This window comes from Hemitrygon akajei, chromosome 3, assembly GCF_048418815.1.
Source record: "Hemitrygon akajei chromosome 3, sHemAka1.3, whole genome shotgun sequence".
In the NCBI taxonomy this organism is placed as follows: domain Eukaryota; kingdom Metazoa; phylum Chordata; class Chondrichthyes; order Myliobatiformes; family Dasyatidae; genus Hemitrygon; species Hemitrygon akajei.
This window is the reverse complement of record NC_133126.1, coordinates 124,482,204-124,507,382: the sequence shown is the minus strand read 5'-3', so window position 1 is coordinate 124,507,382 and position 25,179 is coordinate 124,482,204. Positions and strand designations below refer to the sequence as shown.

Sequence of the window (25,179 nt, the reverse complement as noted above, 5' to 3'; positions counted from 1 at the left end):
ACGTTCAGTGACCGTTCTTACAGTGGTTCCTACACCAGGGGGAGACTTCACTACCTCTGTGCAGATGGTGCATTGTCCAGTGCAGGGAAAGTTGAAGATGAGAGATGAAATCCACCCCACCATAATCTTTACAGAAAACAGACAATTCTAGAAATACTCAGCAGGCCAGGAAGCATATGTGGAATGAGAAATAAGTTGATATTTCAGGTCAAAGGCCTCATGTCAGAACTGGAAAAGAAAGAAAACAAGTTAGCTTTGAATTGCAGCAAGAGTTGGGGAGGGACAGAGGGGCAAAAGGAATTTTCTGATAGGATGGAGCAATGTGCATTGGTCAGACTGTAGACATAGGACAGTCAGACCATCTGCAGTCTGTACTCATCAGCATCCTATCCCAATGTGGCTGAACCTTCATTTCTGGTAGACGCTTTCTCCCATGTAACAAACCAAGGCCCTAAAGTACAGCTCCATTTGGGAGCTACTGTTCGTTAAGCTGGTTCCATTAAGGAACCTGGGAACATTGGTATGCAAGGCAAGGTGGTTGTTCAGTTGGTGAGATAGCCAGAGCGCACACTAATGCCCACCACAGGTACGCAGAGTTAGCAGTGGTGTCTGTCAACGTGCTAATGGCAACTCTGCTGGACAGGAGCTCATTGAACCTCGGGGCTAAACTTGAACTTAGTACAGGAAGGACCCAATTCTGGTACCACATGACTACAAGTATATTTGCTGCTTGCTGTTTGCATCAGGTGATTGGTATGATTGTACAGGTGGTTGGTGCTTTCCAAAGTTCGTGAAAACTTTAAAGTCTAGAATATGGTATGACTGAAGATGAACAACTTTGTTCTTTATAGTTTAGTAGGATTTACACTCCCGTTAAAGTGTAGTGTAATTGGAAACAGACAATGAACGGGGAACATTTTAGTCAGGAGAAACGGGCTTTCAATAGAAAGTTTTATCGGCCCAGGGAGCAAATTGCCAAACAGGGACTCGGAGAAGTGCTGAGTAGACTAGTGCCTACTGCACCCAGCCATGCTGCTTGTGCTTCAGTGGAGGTTCAGTCATCAGAAAATTGGTAAGGACACACATGCACGTGTGCGTGTGCTTTTGAACAACCTCATCCTTGCTGCACACTGAGCCCCATGCTAGGTGAATGCTGGACTACAGCCAGCTCTTTGATATTGCACTCAGGCCTGCCTATACAGCTTTGCCAAATTCCCTGTCTGCCCACAGCAGCAAGGAGCCTTCGTCTAGTTTGCTCCCCAGGACATCAGCACCTGTCCGATCTGCAGGTTACTTGTGTCTCCTTCTTCAGTACTACCTGCCCCTCCATCTATCTTCATAGCATCTGCAGATATGGCCACAGACCCATCAGTTCCATCATTCAAGTCATTGACATAAACGCAAAAAGCAGTGGTCCTAACATCTACTCCTGCGGAACACCACTAGTCACCAGCAACCAGCCAGAAAAGGTCCCCTTTATTTCCACTCTTTGCCTCCTGCCAGTAAGCCAATCTTCTATCCTTGCTGATATCTTTCCTGCAATAGCATGGACACTTATCTTGTTAAGTAGCTTGATGTGTGGCACCTTGTCAGATGCCTTCTGAAAATCCAGGTAAACAATGTTCACTGAGTCTCCTTTTCTATCCCGCCTGTTAATTCTTCAAAGAATTCCAACAGATTTGCCAGGCAAGATTTCCCCTTAAGGAAACCATGCTGACTTTGGCCTATTTGTGGCTCCAGGTACCCTGAAACCTCATCCTTAATAACAGACTCCAATATCTTCCCAACCACTGAAGTCAGGCTAACTGGCCTATAATTTCCTTTTTTCTGCCTCCTTCCCTTCTTCATGAGTTGGAGTGACATTTGCAATTTTGCAGTCCCCAGGAACCATTCCAGAATCGAGTAATTCTTGAAAGTCCACTACTAATTGCTCCAAAATCTCTTCAGTTATCACTTTCAGAACTATGGGGTGTAGTCCACCTGGTCCAAATGACTTATCTACCTTCAGACCTTACAGCTTCCCTGCTCTTTAGTAATAGCAACTGCACTCACTTCTGCTCTCTGATACTCTCAAATTTCTGGCATACAGCTAGTATTTTCCACAGTGAAGATTGACACGTAATACTTTTTAAGTTCATTTGCCATTTCTTTGTCTCCAGTTACTACCTCTCCAGTGTTGTTTTCCTGCAGTTTGATATCCAATCTCACCTTTCTTTTCCTCTTTATATATCTAAAACAACTTTATATATCTCTTTTGTATCATAGGCTCTAACTATTATATTTTAAATTTGCACTAATTTTTGCAATATTATGTTTCCTTTATGCTGTTTTTGATTTCCCTTGTCAGCCACGGTTGCATCACCCTCTCTTTAGGATACTTCTTTGGGATGTGTCTATCTTGCACTTTCTGATTTGCTTCCAGAAATCCAACCATTTTTGTCCTGCCATCATCCCTGTTAGTGTCCCCTTCCAATCAACTTTGGCCAGTTCCTCTCTCATGCCTCTGTAATTTCCTTTTCTCCACTGAGATACTGATACATAGGACTTCATCTTCTCCCTCTCAAACTGCCTGACGAATTCTGTCTTATTATGATCACTGCTTTCTAAGGGTTCCTTATCTTAAGCTCCCTAATCAAGTCTGGTTCATTACACAACACCCAATGCAGAACTGCGTTTTCCCTAGTGCAGGGGTGTCAAACTCATTTTAGGTCACGGGCCGGATTGGGCAAAATGCAGCTTCATGCGGGCTGGATCAGTCAGGCGCGTGCAAACGTAGCTTTCATTGCCTCCATTTTTTCAGCCTGTTCTCATGTGTCTCAGTCTCTGCTATAACTACAAAGTGTTTCACTTCACAAATTCCGTTTCTTATGAAGAAGACTGCTGAGCAAGCATTATTTTTATGATTGGTATTAACTTGGATTAACAATCATAGGCTTCATATCGCCGGGCCATTAATAATTAAAATAATAGATCTATCTAAAATGATCTCGCGGGCCGGATATAATTGTACGCCGGGCCGGATATGGCCCGCGGGCCTTGAGTTTGACACCTATGCCCTAGTGGTTTTCTCAGTGATGCCCACATATTCATACCTGCCAAACTCTAACTGCTACCTTATTCCATATACTGCATGCATTCAGATAAGATACCTTCAGTCCTGTATTCATCACCATTTTCAATTTTACCCTCACGTTACACTTTAGCTCATAGATTCATAGATTAGATTCATAGAAAAGTACAGCACAGCAATAGGCCCTTTGGCCCATCTAGTCTGTGTCGAACCATTTAAACAATGTATTCCCATCGACCTGTCCCTCTGACTATAATTTTGCCCTGTCATCTGCCTTTCTCACAGTCTCACTACACACTGCATCTACTTGTAATACAACTGCCCCAACTTCAGTCCTATCACTTCAGTTCCCATCCCCCTGCCAAATTAGTTTAAACCCACCCCAACTGCTCTTGCAAACCTGCCCTCAAGGGTATTAGTGCCCCTTGAGTTCAGGTGAAATGGGTCCTTTTTGTACAGGCCAAACCTTCCCCAGAAGAGGTCCCAGTGATCCAGAAATCTCAACACCACCGCCCCCCCCCCCCCCCACTGCACCAATTCCTCAGCCACTCATTCATCTACCAGATCATCCTATTCTTATCCTCACTGGCACGTGGCACAGGCAGCAATCCAGAGATTACTACCCTTGAGGCCCTGCTTTTCAACTTTCTACCTAACTCCCCATATTCTCTCTTCAGGACCTCATCCCTTTTCCTTCCTATGTGGTTCCGATATATACTGCGATTTCTGGGGAACTCTCCCCCCTTTAGAAAGCCGTTGACTTGATCTAAGAAGTCCCTGCCCTTGGTACTTGAGAGGCAACCTACCATCCAGTTGTCCCTTTCACGTCCACAGAATCTGCTGTCTGCTCCTCTAACTGGGCAATCCTCTATTACTACTGCAGTCCTCTTCCCCCTCCCCCTTCCTTTCAGAGCCTCAGGTAAGATTCAGTTCCAGGACTCTGGTTGATGAACCTCCCCCCTGGTAGATCACCCCACCCCCCATCCCCACATCCACCCAGAAGTATCCAAAGCAGTGTATTTAGTTGTGAGGGGAACAAAAGAGAGAGAGTGGATGAAGATGGATGGACACACAAATGCCGTGCTTTGTACCGGTTGAGTGATGGCTGGGTAATGCACCATCAATAACTCTCTGAGACGTGAGGCGAGATATCGGCTTTTATTGACTGGAAGAAAGAACAAGCAGCAATTGACCACCATGCTACATCCTGGAGACTGAGGGCAGGGCTCAGGCCTCAATCACCTTTATACCGGGGTCAGTGGGAGGAGCCACAGGAGCAGTCAACAGGGGGGCGTGTCCAGACAGGTATATGTGTGCATCCAAAGATCCAATATTTAAATGAAAAGAGAAGGGAAACCTCCTCCTCACAACAACTTGGAACAAAGAGTGGAGCAGGGAGATGGAAAAGGAGGTTTCAGAGAGGAATTGGGTAAATGCATCTTAGAAGTGCAGGGAGAGGAGCAAGGGAGTGAAATGAATATTAGATCATTTGCAAGGTGGATTGGGTGGCCTCCTTGTTGATTATCAATACAAATAGCAATCTTTGATATGATTTGTGCAAATTGCTCAGGTCTTGTATAACTGTACAGCATAGAACGAGGCCATTTGATCTATCACATATTCTTGCTCCTTTGAAAGAGCCACTCCCTTGCGATCTCCCCAAAGTGAATCTTCCATCCCACTCTGCTGCATTTAACCCTGGGGATTTGCCCTGTGTTTTGTTACCCAGGTGAGGGATGCATTGCTCTGCAAGCCGGCTCCAATGAGATAACGTTCAAGGTCCCGTTGGAACACCGTGGAGAGGAGACAGGGAAGTTCAGCGGCTCCTATAAACTGATCATGTCAGAGGGGAAACAGCGAGAGAAGACTTACGGTAATTTTCAGTGGTTGGTATATTGGGACAGGGAGGGGGGTCTAACTCCAAGTGGAGAGCTGGGTCTGCCCAAGGGACCATCGATGGACAGGGTTTGGAACTCCTTACCAACACACCCAAAGTGCTGAGGGGACTCAGTATGTCAGGCAGCGCCTGTAGAGGGGAATAAAGTGTCAATCTTTTGGGCTGAGATCTTTTAGCCAGTCTTGGGCTCCTCCCCCTTATCTCTTTTTCCATTCCCCATTCTGGCTTCCCTCTTACCCTTCTCTTCTCCTCACCTGCCCATCACTTGCCTCTGATACCCCTCCTCCTTCCTTTTCTCCTGGTCCACTTTCCTCTCTTTTCAGATTCCTCCTTCAGCCTTTACTTTTTCTGGTTATCACTCCTAGCTTCTCACTTTGTTCCCCCGTCTCCAATCACCTGATTTCACATCAGCTTGTACTCCTTTCCCCTCCCCTACTTTTTCATTCTAGCTTCCTCTCCCTTCCTTCCCAGTCCTGATGCAGGATCCTGGAGCAAAACGTCATCGGTTTATTTCCCTCCACAGATGCTGCCTGACTTTGTTGAGTTCCTCAAGCATTTTGTGTGTATTGCTCAAGATTTCCAGCATCTGCAGAACCTCCTGAGTTTATTACGAGGGGCAATAAAGGCACTGGAGAAGGTGTAAATGATATTTACCAGAACTTCGAGAGTATAATAATTACAGCCTTTTTCTGTAAATCTAAAGAGGAATGATGTTACCCAATACAGCCTGTTAAAAGTAGAAAAAGATAGAGGTAACAAAATTACTGCATGTGGGAGAGTTTAAAACTCGAGACCATTAAGCTGATAGCTCTAAGTAAATGGTAATAATCTAGTAAATAATTCAGGAGAAACAACCCGGAGGCTGGTGGAGTAGAGTTTGCTATCAAAAGGAGCCACAGTGCTGAGTGGTATGGATTATGGATGTGGAAATAATATCAACTCAGAGAAGAATAGAGGTGAAGTTAAACAAAATTCAACACAATCTGTAGTGTGGACTCCTTGTACTGATTGTCTTATTTCTCAATTATAGACATAAAATATTCTGTTATATCATGTAACATTACAACCACCGATCTTCAAACACAAGCAGGTACTTTGTATGGTAGGAAGGCATTCTTTCTTTATCGGTGTGCTCCATGCATATAATAGAAGGTGCTGGGCTGGGATTGGCACAGGCCTGGAGTACCGATGCTGATTCTAAAGGAGGAGTTGAGGCCTGCTTTGATGCTGAGGTACATCCGAGGGTGTATGCTGGGACACAAGAGGGATGTGACCCGGGGTCATCAGGTGTTTCGAATGCTTCGATGTCAGACACTCTCACCCAGGCCACCCAGCCAGGGTTGATCAGGCTCTGGCTTGTGTCCCAGCTGCGTTGGTCCACGGGTCACACCTCTTGATCGTTAGTCATCTGGAGGCTCGCTCAGCAGCCCCTGTGACGGTCCTAATGGCTGCCCCCATAATGCTAAGGAGAGAGTAGGTTATTCAATAATCAGGTTAGGCCCAACCGCTGGGTTTGATCCTCTTTCGGGCAATATCCAGACTACATTATTTATTAGGACAATGATTAGGAGCAGAGGTCGTCTCTGAATCCAAGGGCTGCAGATATGTTGTGGACGTAAAGTATGATAATGGCAACGTTAACGTGAAAAATCCCTATTTAGTAAATAGGAAAATGGTGGTAAATCCAATGTAATGTAGGAAAATTTGAGATCAGCAACTTTGGACCTAAAGGGGATAAAATTGAGAACTTTTTGTATGATGATAAAGTAGAAAGAATGGTAACATAAATAGATGGTCCTGTAAAATGTCATAGATATACATGTTAAAACATATTACATACTCCAGGACTTTTACAAAGGGGGCCATCATTAATTTAAATCTAAACAAACTCCTAATTAGTCTTGGGGTTCAGTGAGAATTTCTGGGCTTTGGAAGGAGTGCAGCGTGAACGTTGCAGAACGATACATGGATTCCACTTGCAGGGTGAGATTACTGTCACTTTTGAGGATGACAGTAAAAGTTTTCAAAGTATTGGGATAAATCAAGCAGGCCTTCTCCCTGGACTCACTGCCATGGTCTCTACCAGGGCAGCCATCTTCTAGAAATGGTGGCCACTTCAAGCTGATCCTCTACAACAGGGGTCCATGAAATGGATGGGGTCTGAGCAGCAAGCCAAGCTCAATCATTGGATCCTAGATCTTTACCTCTTCATCCACACTACTAATTGCCATTGTCAAAGGATTTTTAACTCTGTATAATGGTGAAACATTTAAAAGCTATTCAGGTGGATTTCAATAATTACAAAATAAATATTTAAAATGTAGAGGTAAATCAAGAAACACATCAAAATATGACATCGTAAATGTAAAGTGAGTTTTTAAGCGTCACGTGCACTGACCTTTTGAACCACCAGTGATCTCATGCAGGTGATCACCATCCACACACCAGTCCTCCAGGGTATAAGGCTGAAGGACCAAATGGAAATTGTTCCCTCACCCTGGCTGTAGTAAGCCAGTGTTGTGTCACTGTGCTCGATGGTAATCAGTGAACATTCAGGTGCACCAGTGTCTGACCTCAAGCATGCCTTTTAACTGTGCATATTTCAAGGTGTGCTAACCTACAGAGGACAAAACCAGTGACTCCTTTGGTGCAGCTGGCAATATGAGTGGAGTTGATGGGATAAATGGAAACAATAAACTTCCATTGGTTGGAGAGTCTAGGTCCAGGTGATATTAGCTGAAAGAGAGAGCTAATTCTTTCAGAAGTGGTCTACACTTCAACATTAACTAGCTGGTTTAACACAATCATTCCACAGATCTAGTCAAAAACCTGGGCCTGACTGGAAGACCCCAGTCTATGCGGATTGGTAATAATATCTCTACCTTGCTGATAATCAACACAGATGACCCGTCAAGGAAGAGTGCTTAGCCCACTGCTCTGCTGTCTTTACACTTGTAACTGTGTGGCTAGGCACAGCTCAAGTGCCATTTTCTGATGACACTGCTATTGCTGACGGCATCTCAAATGATGAGAAGGCATACAGGAGTGAGGTAGATCAGCTGGTTGAGTGGTGTCGCAGCAACGACCTTTCACTCAGCATCAGTCCCACCAAAGAATTGATTGTGGACTCAGGAAAGGGTAAGCCGAGGGAACACATGGTCTTCATCAAGACATTAGAGGTGGAAAGAGTGAGCACTTTCAAGTTCCTGGGTGACAACATCTCTGAGGATCTATCCTGGGCCCAACGTATAAATGCAGTTACAAAGAAGGCACAACAGTGACTATATTTCATTAGGAGCTTGAGGAGATTTGGTATGTCACCAAAGACACTCACAAATATCTCATTGCTACCTTCAGGGAGGAGGTACAGGAGCCTGAAGAGGCACACTCAATGATTCAGGAACAGCTTCTTCCCCTCTGCCATCAGGTTTTTGAATGGATATTGAACCCAAGAACACTACCTCACTATATATATCTTTTTTCTCTTTTATTTGTATGTATATACATTTGTATGTTGGCCAGTTGATCTGAGCACCCCGAGGCTGCATTTGGTTGCTCATGTTACATTGTTATTGTACTTGAGATCCACAACAAAAGGTGCAGGTTCTAGCATTAGTCCCATCGAAATGTTGTGAGAGCACAGGGATTCCAGGAAACTCCCCTACACCAACCTGTGTGGTACAGATATTCAAAGTATAGGGTTTAAGAGGACAAAGGAGCTGGTGCACAGAGCTTTATGATCCATAGCGAGAACTCAATATTTTCAGAGCAATATATAGATTGTATTACATCCTGACTGAATAGGTGCCCCACATTGAATGTGTTCCATGGCTCATTACTACATAGGCAATCCCTTTATATGCCAAGTCATCAGTATGCTCGATAGGTGTGATTGTAATGGATAATATTACATTGAGAATATCATGTTCTAAATTGTGCATGGGATTTTCTAAACAGTTGTAACGTTAACCTTGTTTTTATATTTCTTTCACTCAGTTGGCATTTCATTTAATTTGCTTCTTAATTGCAGATTTTATACAGTTGGAAAAAGATGATATGATTTCAGTTAAACAAAACAAAACAAGTACTTATGCAGAACCTCAAAAAACTGGAGACAGGTCTGCAAGGTAAGTTCCGTTTAGTTAATATAAGATTACATTTGTTTTAGATTTGAGTCGATGCTGGGATGGCTACATGATGGGTTTTAGGAGACTTGAGGGGCCGGATGGCCTAATTCTGCTGCTATATTTTATGGGAACCCTAAGATTCAAGCAATGGCTGCTATGGCATTCGGAGTTAGCTGGTCCTCTTTGTGCCTTGTGGCACATCAGGCGGCAACCATTGTCGCTACCTTAGCATTTTGTGTGTTTTCCACAAAGCCGAGTTGCAAGCTCGACACTCAACCCAGTACAGATGGAAAGTGTGCAGGAGCCGGCGAGATTCGAACCCAGGACCACTCACCTCGAAGTCCGGTGCTGATGCCACTACACCACCAGGCCAACCATTTGGAGTTTGGACACATAGAAATACATTTGGGACTGGAATTCGGGTGTTAGGGTGGATTTAAGGTTTAGGCTGAGATAGTGATTGAAGTAAACTTGGCATTAAGGTTGGGATAGCAATCGAATTGTTTCGATGGATTTGTTTTGAATTGGCATTGAGGCTAAAGATGTGTTTGGTAATGAAATTTGCACTTGGGAATATAAGTGTGAATGGAATTTGTATCTTTGTTTCAATGGTACATCACAGTATTCCACTAGCTGTTATAACAGATCAGGCCACTGCCCACATCAGCAGTTTTTACAACTTCTCTTGTTCAGTAGCTCAGGAAGGCAGAGCAAAAATAACAAGATGGCTGGTGCATTATCCTATGGTTAGCTAGTTGTACTGAATTTTCCCCACTTTAAACTGGGCGATTGATTTATAAGGGGTCTGCATGGAGGGAGCACACTGATAAATTCATGCCAGCTCTTTAAGGTCAACCCAGTATGTCCCAGCGTTCAGTGTTGAAATGTAAGATCTTGTTAAATCATTGTGTTGCAGTTGACCTGTTGGTGAAATTTCTAGGTTTCCATTTGAGAAAACCATAAAAGACACTTTCAGTTTCTGGGTGAGAATTGATCTGCCCACAACACTTACTTCATTCAATGCCCAGATTATTGTAGTAACACCTAGCACCTTGAAGAGTTGATCTTTTCAACGATAAATATGGGATGCCTGACGTTTCACCTTGTATGATCATTATCTCTGAGAAATACCCACCACAGGATGTCATGATGGTAAAAGAAAAATAGAAAATAACAGCAGAGAAGGGTCAACAATAACGATTCCCGCTGTTGCCTGTAAGCAGTTTGTACATTCTCACTGTGACCGTATGGGTTTCCTTCGATGGTACGAAGACATACTCGTCAATTGGTGAAATTGGTCACATGGGTGTAGTTAGGCCGGAAGACCCTGTTACTATGCTGTATGTCTAAATAATAAAAGCTAAATAATAAAAAAAATTCTGTCAAATCCAAAACTCCCTCTCCACCTCCCACTCAGGCACTTCAGTGATTTTGAACCTCATTCTGATTAATCCCCCCTCTCTCTCCCCTGTGCCCTCTGTCCCCCACCTCTATGGTCCCTCCCCCTCTGAACCCACCCCCTCGCCCCTCAGCCCCCAACTGTCCCCCTCTCCAACATCCCCCAACCTCCTCGTCCAAACCTCCCTCCACCTCCCCTCTCTCCACCCCTCTCTACCTCCCTCCACTCCCCCCACCGCTGGTCCGTAGACTGCCTTGCCTTGGCAGCACCATGAAAGCCTCTTGTGTCACCAGAATCTGCCATTTTCTACATTTCCAGGGCTTGCTTACTCCGCCAAGAAGTTTTTAGCTCCTTCGCCCGGTGCTGGACATTTGGCTTGGCCCTGGAGTAAAGTCTTCTTTTGGCTCTGCTGCCAATGTCATTCTGCCAGGCAGAAAAGGCTTTCTGTTTCTTGGAGATAAATTGTTCTATCTCCCTGTCATTATCATCAAACCATTCCTGATGTTTCCTGGACTTGTACCATAAGGATGTTTTTGCAGGTATGAAAGGTAGTGGACTTAAGCAGACCCCAATGCTCTTCGATATCTTCCAGATAATCCGGTTGGAGGTTTTCCCCAAATGAGGCCTGAAGGTGCTTTTGGGTGGCAGTGTCAACCAGGCTCTTGAGTTTTAGTCTTGGCCTGGTCTCTTCTTATGAACATTTCTCTTTTTCATGAGTCTGATGGACATGATTCAAAGTTCAAAAAGTTCAAAGTAGATTTGTCATCAAAGCACGTGTGGGCAGAGACGTGGCAGATGGAGTTTAACACAGAGAAATGTGATGTGTTGCACTTTGGGAGGTCAAATGTAAAAAGGCAGTACAAAGTTCAAAGTACATTTATTATCAAAGTATGTAAACATTATACAACCTTCAGATTCACCTCTTTACAGGCAGCCACAGAACAAAGAAACTCAAAAGAACCAATTTTTGGAAAAAAGATCTTCAAGCACCCAATGCACAGGGGGAAAAAATAAATCTTGTAAACAATAAGAGCAAGCAAATAGCATTCAGAACTGAAGTCCACAAATAGAGTCCGTGCACAGACCCTTAGTTCAGTGCAGAGCCGAGTAAACATCATGGAGCAGCAAGCTGAACCTTGGCCCCTGACACCCTGACCTTTTCAATCCAGCCCAGTGCCTAAATCATCATCCAAACATAGGGTTCAGTCGCTTTGATACGCAATGGGGCCTGGACCCCGCTGCCTGGATTCAACCTGCACCCAGTCTTCCTGATCCGGCCCGGCGCTTGTTGGAGCGGATCAGTCAATGATCTGTCCAGCTGTCTTCGGGGCCATTCCTGGCCTTTGTGATATTCACATCGTGCCGATCCCTAACTCGGACAATGACACAGTCAATGAGATGCCACTGCCCAGATCGGGGCTGCTGCCACAATGCCTTGAATTTGTTTTTCTGATGCAAAAGAGTTTTGGTGATCAGATCGTGCTCAGCACATGTGGAGAGAAGCAGTACTCCAATTAAGTTGAAGTTGCCAATTCCTTCCTTTCCTACGCTACTCTTCCAAAGCATGAAGTCCCAACCCCTAAAAGAATTACCTCATCCTTGGGGATGTTTGATACTGTCGCATCTAGGCAAGCATAGAAGGCCTCTTTGTCATACTCGTGCAAGTCCAGAGTTGGTGCATAAGCACTGATGATGGTTGCTATCTGGTTGTTGGCAAGTGCCAAATGGATCATCGTGAGACATTCACTGATTCCCCACGAGAAGTTCAGAGTGTTGACTGACGAGCTGGCAAACCCAATGCCATGGATGCTGGGCTTGATAGCTGTCTTCTTTCTTAACCGTAACAACACTGCTGAACCAAAGGTTACTAATCAAGTCCTCCAGAGACCTGTGAGAGGAAAGATGGGGGAAGCTCTTGGTATGAAAGAGGCTTGTGATGTCATCAGGAGTGTGAAGAGCAACAATGCCATTGGACCTGATGGGATCCTTAAGGAAGGTGGGCCAGCTGACCTGTACCACACACATGTCTTTCTCCTGAAGGTCTGGGAAAAGGAACTCAGAGCTCAGAGATGCTCTAATAATGAGCACATTCAAGAAGGGAGACAAGGCAGATTGCGACAATTACAGAGGCGTCTCCCTCCTATCAGCAACAGACAAAGTGCTTGCACATATGCTCGTATCCTTGTTAATTGACTCCATTCGCTATCTGAAGTACTCCCTGAATCACAATGTGGTTTCCACCCACCAAAAGGTAGTAGGCCTCCGTTAGTCTCGATAGACCATGGATTTGCACCTTGGAGAGTTTCCAGGGCGCAGGCCTGGGCTGGCAAAGTTTTTTTTAATGGAAGACCGGCAGTTGCCCAAGCTGCAAGTCTCCCCTCTCCACGCCACTGATGTTGTCCAAGGTAAGGGCATTAGGACCCATACAGCTTGGCACCGGTGTCGTCGCAGAGCAATGTGTGGATAAGTGCCTTGCTCAAGGACACACATGCAGCCTCAGCCAAGGCTCGAACTAGCAACCTTCAGATCACTAGATGAATGCCTTAACCACTTGGCCACGTGCAAACCAAAAGGTACAATAGACATGATATTCCCAGCACACCAATTACAGGAAAATTGCCGTGAATAAAGGCAACCTTTGTACTTGGCTTTCATAGATTTGATACAGTAAACTGTCAAGCTCTCTGGCATATACTATCAAATCTTGGCTATCCTGACAAGTACTTACAAATACTGAGACTGCTGTGTGATGACATGTCAGCCACAGTACTCAGTAATAGTGGCGCTGAATTGGAACCATTCACCGGCAACTCAGGAGTCAAATTGGGTGCATCATAGAAAGAAAACCTACAGCACAATACAGGCCCTTCGACCCACAAAGCTGTTCCAAACATGTCCTTACCTTAGAAACTATCTAAGGTTACCCATAGCCCTCTTTTCCTAAGCTCTATGTACCTATCCAGGAGTCTCTTAAAAGACCCTATCGGATCCACCTCCGCCGCCATTGCCAGCAGCCCATTCCATGCACTCACCACTCTCTGTGTAAATAAAACTTACCCTGACATCTCCTCTGTACCTACTTCCAAGCACCTTAAAACTGTGCCCTCTCGTGCTAGCCATTCCATCCCTGGGAAAAAGCCTCTGACTATCCACACGACCAATGCCTCTCATCATCTTATACACCTCTATCAGGTCACCTCTCATCCTCCGTCGCTTGAAGGAGAAAAGGCTGAGTTCACTCAGCCTATTCTCATAAGGCATGCTCTCCAATTCAGGCAACATCCTTGTAAATCTCCTCTGCACCCTTTCTATAGTTTCCACATCCTTCCTGTAGTGAGGAGACCAGAACTGAGCACAGTACTCCAAGTGGGGTCTGACCAGGGTCCAATACAGCTGCAATATTACCTCTCGGCTCCTAAACTCAATCCCACAATTAATGAATGCCAATGCACCGTATGCCTTCTTAACCACAGAGTCAACCTACATAGCTGCTTTCAGTGTCCTTTGGACTCGGACCCCAAGATCCCTCTGATCCTCCACACTGCCAAGAGTCTTACCATTAATACTATATTCTAACATCATATTTGACCTACCAAAATGAACCACCTCACACTTATCTGGGTTGAATTCCATCTGCCACTTCTCAACCCATTTTTGCTTCCTATCAATGTACCTCTGTACCCCCTGACAGCCCTCCACACTATCCACAACACCCCCAATCTTTGTGTCATCAGCAAATTTACTAACCCATCCCTCCACTTCTTCATCCAGGTCATTTATAAAAATCATGAAGAGTAGGGGTCCCAGAACAGATCCCTGAGGCACACCACTGGTCACTGATCTCCATGCAGAATATGACCCATTTCCAACCAATTGTTGCCTTCTGTGGGCAAGCCGGTTCTGGATCTACAATGCAATATCCCCTTGGATCCCATGCCTCCTTACTTTCTCATTGCACCCACCCTATCTGCCATTTTTATTGCTGTCATCTTTCACCTCATTGGCCAAGGCCTGACTTAGGGAATCCCAATCGTGCACAGAACGGAAAACACTGTCAACCAGTTCCAGGCCAAGAACAAGGTCAGCACAACCACTATCATGGAGCATCATTATGCAGATGACGATGCCATCACAGCACACTCTGAAAGAGAACTCCAGTGTATCCCCAATACCTTTGCAAGACATATTGTGCCCTGGGTCTTGGTTTAAATATAAAAAAGACACAATCCCTTTCTCAGCCACCACCAAGCCAGTCATTTATCCTTGAAAATATAGTTCACTCTCCCTGCCTTGGTTGCATTCTCTCCTCAAAAGCAGACGTCGACTCAGAGATCAACCACCGCCTGAGCAATGTTAGTGCAGCCCATGTAATATTAAGGAAAAGAGTCTTTGTAGACTGTGACATACAGGCCCAAACAAAACTTTTAGTCTGCAGAGCAGTTGTCCTTCCTACATTCAGATCTTCCTAGATCTGAGTATGGACCACCTACAGTGGTCACCTGAAAACCCTGGAACAATCCTACCAAAGAACCTTATGAAAGGTTTTGAGGATCAGCTGGAAGGACAGACGTACTAACGCTGGTGTACTGGAGGAGGCCACAGGAACAGCATCTCCTTCACAATAAAACAACACCAACTCCGATAGAAAAGTCATGACATTTGGATGCCAAACTCACATCTCCTCAAACAGGTACTTGACTCCCAGTTGAAGGAAGGTCAGTGAGCCCCCGGTGGGCAAAGAAATTGCTTCAAAAATAGCATAAAAATCAGCATGAACAAATTCAACATGACATCTAAAAAGTGGGAAGACATTGCACTCAATAGATGCACCTAGAGGAAATCTGTTCAAGAGGGAGTAGTGCTACATGAGACCCACCTCTGCTGGGCTGCAGAGAACAAGGGGCAGCTGAGAAAGGAAAGAATGAACAACGAAAAGACCCAATCATCAGCCACTGCCACCACTTACTCGTGTCTGCAGATTGGCCTTTTCAACCACCTGAGGACCCACTAGGAACCACTGCAATGGTACTACAAAAATGTTGGAAGTGGGGTCTCACAAAACAATATATGCCTATTAGTTAAAGACAGACAATTGCATTTTATACTGTGTAAGTCATTATATTTGCGATTTCCCAAAGCACTTCATCAGCTATGTGATCTCTTATAGGAAATGCAAGGATAACCAGGGATTTGTTTGGTTATGTTGTTTTATGGATGGATTGGGCACTAATAAGGAATAAGTTCTGTTTCTAAGAGATTGTCATGGTTCAATAATTTTGTTTGGTATTTGGTGATTGGTTTATTTTTGTCACACCGACTGAGATGCAGCTCTATTTGTATGCCTTCCCGGCAGATCATTCCTTACACAGATACACCGAGGTGGTATAAAAGGGGCCAAAAACAAACCATGCAGAATGCAGAGTTGTTGTAGCAGAGAAAGTGTTGTGCAGGTAGACAAATACAGTGCTGGGGTTGTAACCATGAGATATCCCTGTTATACAAGAGGTCCGTTTAAAAGGTTAGTGTTAATTGTACAAAATTAATAGAGGGAAGCAACAGACACAAAGTTCTGGAGGATCTCAGCAGGTCAGGGAGCATCTATGGAGGGAAATGAAGAGTAAATGTATCAGGTCAAGACCCTTCATCAGGGGAAGCTGGTTTCGTGATGTCTGCCTTACAAAGCTGTGATGCACCTGATAGGATGCTCTCTATGTGCCTCTATGGTTGTGTCTAGGAGATGGCACCTCCAGCATTCTATCAAAATTGTCAGCCTAGATTTATACACTCAATGCTTTGGAATGAGAATTGAACCCAGAGACTTCTAGTTCATCTGTTTTTTATTGTCTAATCCATTCAGTCACTCCCAATCCAACACTGTGCTCCAGTTTGCTGTTATCTGCACTGCCTACATGCGAATGAAATTGGTGAGGAAGTCTTGTCACACAACTGTTAGTTCCAGTTCAGGCAGTGTATAAAATGTGCTGAATATTCTGATCGGAACGTTCTCAACAAAGATACTGGGCACAGTTGATGTTGAGTTGGTGTGAACGGGAAATAATATTTTCTTGGAAATGATGTGTCCTTTCACCATTGCATTAGGTTAGCAACAAGATCGTCCTCCAATGTGGTAGCAGAAGAAGCAGCTGCCAAGGCTCGAGACCGAGTGCCGTTACCGTGCCTACCAGACAGCACCGCCAAGGATGATGCCAAGCCCTCAAGGTACTATAACTGAGAACCCAAAAAGAGGAAAGGCGTTAGTTCATGTGGGCCTCTCCCTGTGAACTCTGGATTAGGATCAAATTCAAAGGATGAAAAACTCAGCACTTGTGATGACTTCATACCTGTCTAGGGCCTTGTTAAAAGCATAATCTGAACTCCGTTAGCCCAGTCCTTGCCAAGCATGAGTGCATAGAACAATACAGTGCATTCACTGCATAGTCTGACCCTGTTATAGGCAAGCAAGCCTACAAAGTGAGTCAGCACTGGTTGGTGTTGAACAAAATCAACTCAAACGTGAGACCATCCTCATTGTAGACCCAGAGTGTGCAAGGGCAATGGTTCCATTTTCTGGAACTGTACTGGATTTGTGACACAAGTCAATGTTACAATGCAGAGTTCCGCCTAGGTTTTGCCTAAACAATTTGGAGTTGCAACTGCTTTTGATCAACTATAAGGTCTTCTGTGGCAGTATAGGGGTGGCTTAATATGTGAGAATAGTGTGATGAGAAGCCTGGGGGTAGACAGTTAATAAGCTGTATCAGCAAGTTACAAAACGGTTATAGCACGGGAATTCAGTCTGTCCACCGTGCCTGTACCAGTACTATGCAAGATTAATGCAGATGCTACACATCCTTTTGCTCCTCCCTTAGCAGAACAAATCCTTTCAGGTTACTCAGGGAGCTGCATCTTTGCTTCGCTCATCCTTCGCTCTCTCAGGAACAGGGCCACACTGCAGCTGGAGCATCCCTGTTTTAAAGGCCACCCATTATTCAATGATAACTTCACTCGTCAGCTTTTCATTCTGATGTTTCCCAGGCTAGATCTGTTTTCTCCCTGGCCCTGCTTTGCAGGGGGATATTCCTTCGATCCGCTGTGTCTCTGTGCTGAGCCCTTTTGTGTTCTGTTACTGGACACTTCGATGATGCAGTGCAACTCTTGAGTAGCTGTGCTAAATGTGGACGCGTCCCAGCCCCAGGTCGTATTTGCCTGCCATCAGACTCACAGGCACCAGATAGTGCGAGGGAACATAACTAGCATTTAGTGACAGAAAGTAATTCATTTCTGTCCTTTTTAACAATTATTTTATTCTGTTTACTTAATGTGAAAGTATAGTTTTATTTATTTATTGGGATACAGTGTGGAATAGGCCTTTCCGGCTCATCGAGGCATGCCTCCCAGCAAACCCCCAATTTAACCCCAGCCTAATCACGGGACAATTTGCAATGACCAATTGACCTAGCATCTCTTTGGACTGTGGGAGGAAACTGGAGCACCCGAGGGAAACCCACAAAGTCATGGGCAGAATGTACAAACTCCCTACAGGCAGTGGCGGGAATTGAACCTGGGTCACTGGTACTGGATCAGCGTCTCAGGCAACTAATTCCAACCTAATAAATTGACCGCAGTAACCGGAATATTACTCGTGCTTTGAAAAGGTTCAAAAAGAACTTGTATTGCCTTTAATAAATTAAGCTTATATAAGTTTATTAATGATAGAGTTATATTCCTGCAGATTAATGTTTTCCTATATATTTGTATCTCTGTCCCAGTGTAGACCCACCTTCAAACTCTTGATTTTCTCAGATATTGTTGTATTTAGTGGCACATTCGTATTAATTAGTTTCCTGTCATCTTTACAGTATGTATCTCTGAATGTTTGTTTCAGTTTTGAATGTGTACTCATCACCCTTCATCTTCTATTTACAAATATTTATATTTAATTTTTATCCTCTATGTGCAGTGCTTTCAGATCATATTTATGGCTTAGAGATTTATTTGCCATTACTGTAGTATTTACAGTGGATTCCAATTAATGGTGACACACCGGGACCAGTACATTTTGTCCCAATTAAGAGGCGACCTCATTAGCTGAAATTTCTTGGAAATAGCTAAAAACATATAAGAAAGAACAACCTACCACTTAACTAATAAATTATGCATTTAAGAGAAGTACAGAATGAATTAGAAACTAACAATTCTACTACAGTACTATAAAACTGTAGTTCCCAATGGTTATGTATGGATAACCTTCTAGTTATAGTTATTGGAATAGTTACTCAGTGTATGCTGCCATATTCTTTTGATTGACTTGTAAATGAACAAAATCAATGCAGATTCAGAGTACGTATAATGGACAGCCTTCATACAATCTTTTTGATGATTGCATCCTTCAAATCTTCATTTTCATTGTAACATTCAAAATGATTGTCAATACCTTCAAATTCTTTCTGGTCCCAAGCTTGTTGAAGTAATGCAATTGTTTCATTTTCACCCCCGGTCGTCTCTGGCATCTTCAATTCTGAATGCTTGAAACCGCAGTGAGCAAACCAGTTTTGAGTTGTCTTACTGCTTGTATCTTGCCAACATTCACTGCTTTTTGAATACACACTCAACTGAAGCTATTTAAAAACTGTTTGCCCTAGTCTCCTGTCCCAATTAAGCATCATAATTTCCCAAATAAACAAAGGGAATCCCAGCTATTTTTTTGAATTGTTTTTTGTTCTTTAAGAGTTGTCCAAATAAGCGGCTGCCCCAATTAACCGATGACTCAATTAATCGGAATCCACTGTTTTCAGAGTATTCGGTGGAGGCAAGGTTTCTACCTGAGGAGACCAAACCAAGGGCAATGAATATTAGGGAGTGAATATTTAATCCAACAGGAAATTCAGTAGAATCCTCTTCATCCTGAGAACGTGGAACTTGCTACCGCATTGAGGAAAATACCATTGATGCATTTCACAGGAACCTGGAGAAACTCGTGAAAGAGAAACTAACAGTGTTGTTAGTGTAGAGTGAGTGGAGGCTTCAGGGAATCATAAGCACCTGCACGGAGCAGTTGTTTCCATTCCGTGTCATCTATGTAATTCACTGTATACGTCTACAAAAAACAGCAAATGCTGAAAATACTTAGCAGGTCAGACAGCGCCTGTGGAGAGGGAAACTGGGTTAACCCCTTAGATTCGTGGCCCTCTATCAGTTCTGACGAGTGCGGCTGAGCTGAAAGATTAACTCCATTTCTGTCACCATCTGGCCTGTGGAGTACTTCCATTATTTCAAATCTCCAGCATATACGGTTTTTTGCTTTTTCAATGATATATTGCTGTGTATGTGATGTTTTTGTATTTGTATCTTGGGCTCTTCACTCTGCATTCCTTTAATTGTATTTCATTCCTGTTTGTAAATACTTGTTTGCCTTTTCCGTCCCCGTGTACCCTAATATTATATGTGCTGTACTTCTATAATACTTATGTCTTGGAAGCTTTATTACTGTATGTTCTGTTTATGTATGCTGTGCTAAACTAATGTATTTTTCTGCATCACTGTCAAAGTAACACTGGGACTGAGAATGGTTTATAACATTCATTCTTACAAATGGATATGTTTGACATGTTCAGTGCCCACAGAGCCGCTTCAGTCAGAGGCAAAGTAGAGGCACTGGAAGGCCAACCAAGAGCACACAGAAGGTGTTAATCACAACAGGAAACCTGAAGCATAAAGAAGAGCAACAGCAGTGGTCAGGAAGTCTCAATGAAACAGGAAGGACTTGAGGACCATGTCGGTAATAGAGATGTGCGTAGGGACGAGAGGGCAGTGCAAACGGTGATGGAACAGGAGCTGGCAGGAAATGGAGGAGAAGCTGGGAAAAGTCAGTTAGCTTCATGTGTTGTACTGGCAGAAATACTTCTAATATAGAACAAATGAATAAAAATAAAATGGGTCAGTGTGACGGTGAATCTGATGCCCAGAAGCTGATCAAAGGCGAGTCATGTACAACTTGAAGGTAATCTGGAAACTGAAGCTTGAAAACAATGTTAAGATTCAGCAAATATACCTTAAGAGTTTTTTTCCATTGATGAAAAATACTCATTTAAGATATAATAAAGTATAAGCATGAAGAAATTAATTTGCATTGCAAATCAAACAGAATCGATGCAAATTTCACTGGGACAGCATCTCAGGCATCTAGGTTCAAGTTAACAAATTGGCCACAGTCATATCTGAACATTATTCATGCGTTGACAGGTTCAGAAAAGGAACTTGGATTGCCTTTCATTTCTTTACACTTTTACAAAAACACTTACAGGGGCTCTGAAGCAATTCTGCAGACTACTCCGCTAATGGTGGATAAAGCGTCACAAGGTGTTGATGATTTCTGCAGAATAATAGCCATGCCATCAGAAAAAGGGTTCCCAGCCGCCTTACGCCATGGATCGTTACCACTAAGGAAGGGGTCTGTGCTGCCCCGGGTTGGAAACCCCTGCTTTAGTAGAATACCCAGTGCTGCTTCTCATGATGCAGGGAGAACCTATTATTGGACCCTGTACAAACAGTGAAGTTCTCATTTATTATGTCCCAGTCAAAAATAGCACTTCAAACTGCGGTATATCCTCAGTACTGGATTAAAGTGTCAGCCTGGGTTGTGAGCAAAAATAACCCACCTCATTCTGAGAAGAGTGACACTTGAGAAGAGATTAGGAGAGGGCAAACCTGGGAATAATTATCATTGAGTTTTTTTCCTCTGCAACAAACCATGAAATAAGGTAAGAAAGTGCCTCTAGTTCGGAGCATTTAGAACCCAAGGTCATCATTTTCCTTCCAAATATGCTACCTCTCTCATGTCACTAATAACTCAAATAGCTTAGTTTCTGGACTATATTCCCTTGCAGTGTTTTCCTGTTTTAAAAAGCACCGTTTTGGTCAGGTATAAATATGTAAAAGTAGCACACAGCCAGAAGGAATGTTGTTCTAGTAGATTGGAAAGAGGAGAAACATTGGGATATAGCAATGGGAATCCATTGATACCAAGGCAGGGCCAATGTGGCAAGTAGAGTTTTAAAATAATAAAGCTGAAGAGGAGGGTGAGAAAAAGGGAGGATTCTGTAAGGCTAGATTCAACGGCAGGAAGAACAAAGTCAGGATTGTTGAATCGAGAAGCATTGTGCAAAGTCACGCAGAGCAGGAACGATGGAGGTCTTACTATAATCTGCAGGATGTTGGTGACTTGGGTTATGCCAGAAGAGTAAAAAGAGCAAAAGCTGAAGAAGCTGTATCTAAATGTGTGGTGCATTTATTAAAAATGAATGAATAAAAGCACAAAACTAAATAAATAGTTCTGATTATCTAACCAGCATGGAGGCACAATTGTAGAATGGCCAGGACTGAAAACCCAACAGTTTCAGTCTCTTAAGACAGGCAAATTGGTAAAAGGATGGAGTGGATTGGAATAGCCCTGATTGTGAAGGAGGATATAAAATCAATGGTCCTCCACAGCATAAATCGACATGGAGAATTACTTTAGGAGGAATTTAGAAAGAGGGCAGAAAATACTCTCTGGCACTGTGTACAGATACCGTCAGGGTGCTATAGTTTTGGTCAGAATATATATAAAGGAAAATGCAAGCTGGTACAGCAAACACAACAACATGTACGTGAGTCTTGGCAGATTTGCGGTTGTACTATGCTGGAATCAATGTGTCAAGGGACCAAACTTGAAACATGTTATTTTATTTCAAAAATGCTAGTGTTGTTTTAGAAAAGAAGTCTCTGGGAAAGACTGGCTGCAATAAGAGAGAAAAAAACCTTGAATTTTGGCGTGTTTTCATTATGCCCAAATGTAAATCCTTACATATGAACAAATAAACTGCAAGTTTGTTGAAGCAGGTTTCAAAAACTGAATTGAAGGGAGATTTAAGACTACATCATAATTTGTAATGATTATACATTCCCTTAGGAAATAAAACGTCACAGTAAAGAGATCCATCCATTGATAATGGAGGTTAAATAATTGTATCTTGTCAAGAGTTTAATGCAGCTAAAACAAATTGTGATTGGGAGGATTGGGTAATGGGAATAAGGAAAAGTCATGGTGAAAAAGTCCAAAAATATTCCTAAAATGTGGGGAAAAAGAATGTTCCCACTAAAGCCTTTTTTTTAATAGAAGTAAATTTATTGGAATTCAAAGCTGTCATACTCTTTGAACTTGGTGTGCATTCTAAGATTTTGAAACTGTTGGTTATGGAGATGGGTTTAGAATGACGTCCATTGATCGGAAAATGCAGATCGGAATCCCATTACACAGGAAAGGATAGAGAGAGAGAAAGAGAGGGAGAGAGAACACAGAACTATAGGTGAGCAGGCTAACTCACAGTAGCAAAGAAAATGTTGGAAACATACTTTTGGTTATGTTGGAACAGTGCATTTAGAAAATGATATGCTGCAGTTCAGATTTATACAAAGAAACAATCTGTCAAAAGTTTCTAAGTTTTCTAAGTCTGTAGCCAGCAATGAAGAGGAAACCAGCAGATATGGAATATTCAGAGTTTTAAAAAGTCTTTGGAAAAATATAACTAAGCAGCTATTATAAAATTGGTGGCATAAAATAGGGGTAACATATTTGTATGGATTGTAAATGAGTGTTAACCAGATGACATGGAGGAGGAAGAAGTGGGTCATAACTACTTTCAGCGATGGAGGTGAGCTGCTCTATCTTCAGATTGTCACTGATGCTGCTGAAGTAAGGTATGAAAGTCTTACAAAACATCTGCAAATGGGTATGTTCAGAAGTTGTGGAAACTGTATTTGTACTTCAGTAAGAAAAATGAAAGAGCAGGACTTTTCTTTTGAAAGGCTAGGTGGAAATATAGATTTTTGTGGTTGAGTGTTTTTATAAAGAATCTATCATATTTGATAAAGCAGAAATAAATGTTGAAGAATAATAGTCAGCCTTCATAGAGCTATAGAGTGATACAGCACAGAAACAGGTCATTGGGCTCGCTCATCATCAACCACCCGTTTACACTACTCCTGCAATAATCCTTTACTTGATTCTCAGCACCTTACGGTTCCTGCCCGCCCCCAGCATTCTACCACATTGTTACACACATGGGGAGTTTTTACAAAGAACCACACTTGTATGGAATGTGGGAAGAATCCAGAGCAACCACAGGAAATTCCCCAGAATCACCGAGAGGTCATGCATACTCCTCACACGTGTGTTAGCTAAGTCACTGCCCTTCAGTTACAAGTAAATTGGAGCGCAAGGGTCTAATAATAAACAGGAGAAAGTCTGCAGAGGCTGGACATCCAAAGCAACACACACAAAACGCTGGAAGAACTCAGCAGGCCAGGAAGCATCCATGGAAATGAATAAACAGCCAACATTTCAGACGGAGACCCTTCTTCAGGACTGGAAATAAAAGGGGAAGGTGCCAGAATAAAAAAGTGGTGGAGAGGGGTTTGTGAAGGAGGACAGCTAAAGGTGCTAGGTGAAGCTAGGTGGGTAGGAATGATAAAGGGATGGAGAGGAAGGAACCTGATAAGAGGGGTGAAGGAGGAGGGGAGGTGACAGGTAGGTGAGAAGAAGGTAAGAGGTCAGTGTGGGGAAAAGAAGAGAAGTCAAGGAGGTGGGAAAATTATTTTTACTGGATGGAGAAATCGATACTCATGCTAATGGACTGGAGGCTGCTCAGATGGAATATAAATATAAGGTGTTGCCCTTCCACCCTGTAGGTGGCCTCATCTTGGCACAAGAGGAGGTCATAGAAATGGGAAATAGAAATGTTTGGCCACCAGCAAGTTCCACTTCTAAGTGCTCAACAAAGTAGAAGACTAACTGACTTTTGATGAGACCATACTTGGAATACATTATTGATCTTATACCTAAGCGTGGATATTACTTGACCCCAAAGTTAGTGGAGCTATGTTGACTGGGATGAGGGCTTTGTCTTTTGAAGAGAGACAAGATGCATGCAGCTTCTTCCCCTAGTGAGGTGACCCCATTGAAATGTATACTGTATTTCTGGTATATCATTTGACCAAGCCACTTGAGATAATGCTTTACCAGTGAGGAGATCCTGAATCTATTGGTCAGAACATTAGAATAATGGATCACTCACTAGGGCCAAAATAAAGAAAAGCTCTAAAGGTTGTGAATGTTTGGGATCATCTACCATGGAAAGTTATACATGTTCATACATGGCACACATTCACATCACAAATCAACATAACCTTGATAGCAAGTAATCAAGGTATCTGAGGGAAGTTTGGATTTTAGATCAACTATAATCTCATTAAATGGTGAAAATGTAAAACCTGGAGGGCAGATCCTGGTCTTGTTGTAATGGTGGGACTCGTGATGAATATTAGACAAATGAGTGGGAATGAATTCCAGTGACAAGAACTGATGTGAAAAATGGCTGAGGTACCAACAAATGAGTTAAGAGTCCATTCAGACGTGGAGTTTTAGTTATTCCAGGAATACCAAGAGAATACTGAAATTGTTCAGAGATCATCCTCTGAAAACCAGGATTTCTGCTCCAAGCCCCAGCTGTGTGGATTTTGGCCCTAAAAGAAGAAAGAACGTACAGATAGGTAGAGTCTTCTGTATCTGTCAAAGATCTTTACCATCAATTAACAGCAATGGATCAAATTATTGACGTAATGCTTCAGCCAACTTTACACACAATTA

The 25,179-nt window shown here is 43.1% G+C and overlaps 1 protein-coding gene across 2 annotated transcripts in view; it reads left to right on the top strand.

The window, feature by feature from the left end:
* The window catches only part of inpp5d (inositol polyphosphate-5-phosphatase D), a 136,661-nt gene that overhangs the window by 98,812 nt on the left and 12,670 nt on the right, over positions 1-25,179 (top strand). The window contains exons 23-26 of one of the 2 annotated variants that reach the window (XM_073040774.1): positions 4,800-4,943; positions 8,998-9,094; positions 16,593-16,712; positions 20,108-20,694. In XM_073040774.1, coding sequence (XP_072896875.1) covers positions 4,800-4,943; positions 8,998-9,094; positions 16,593-16,712; positions 20,108-20,183 — 437 coding nt within the window. In that variant the 3' untranslated portion in view covers positions 20,184-20,694. Of the gene's footprint in view, positions 1-4,799; positions 4,944-8,997; positions 9,095-16,592; positions 16,713-20,107; positions 20,695-25,179 lie in introns of those variants that run through there. The other variant, XM_073040773.1, reaches the window with a different exon arrangement.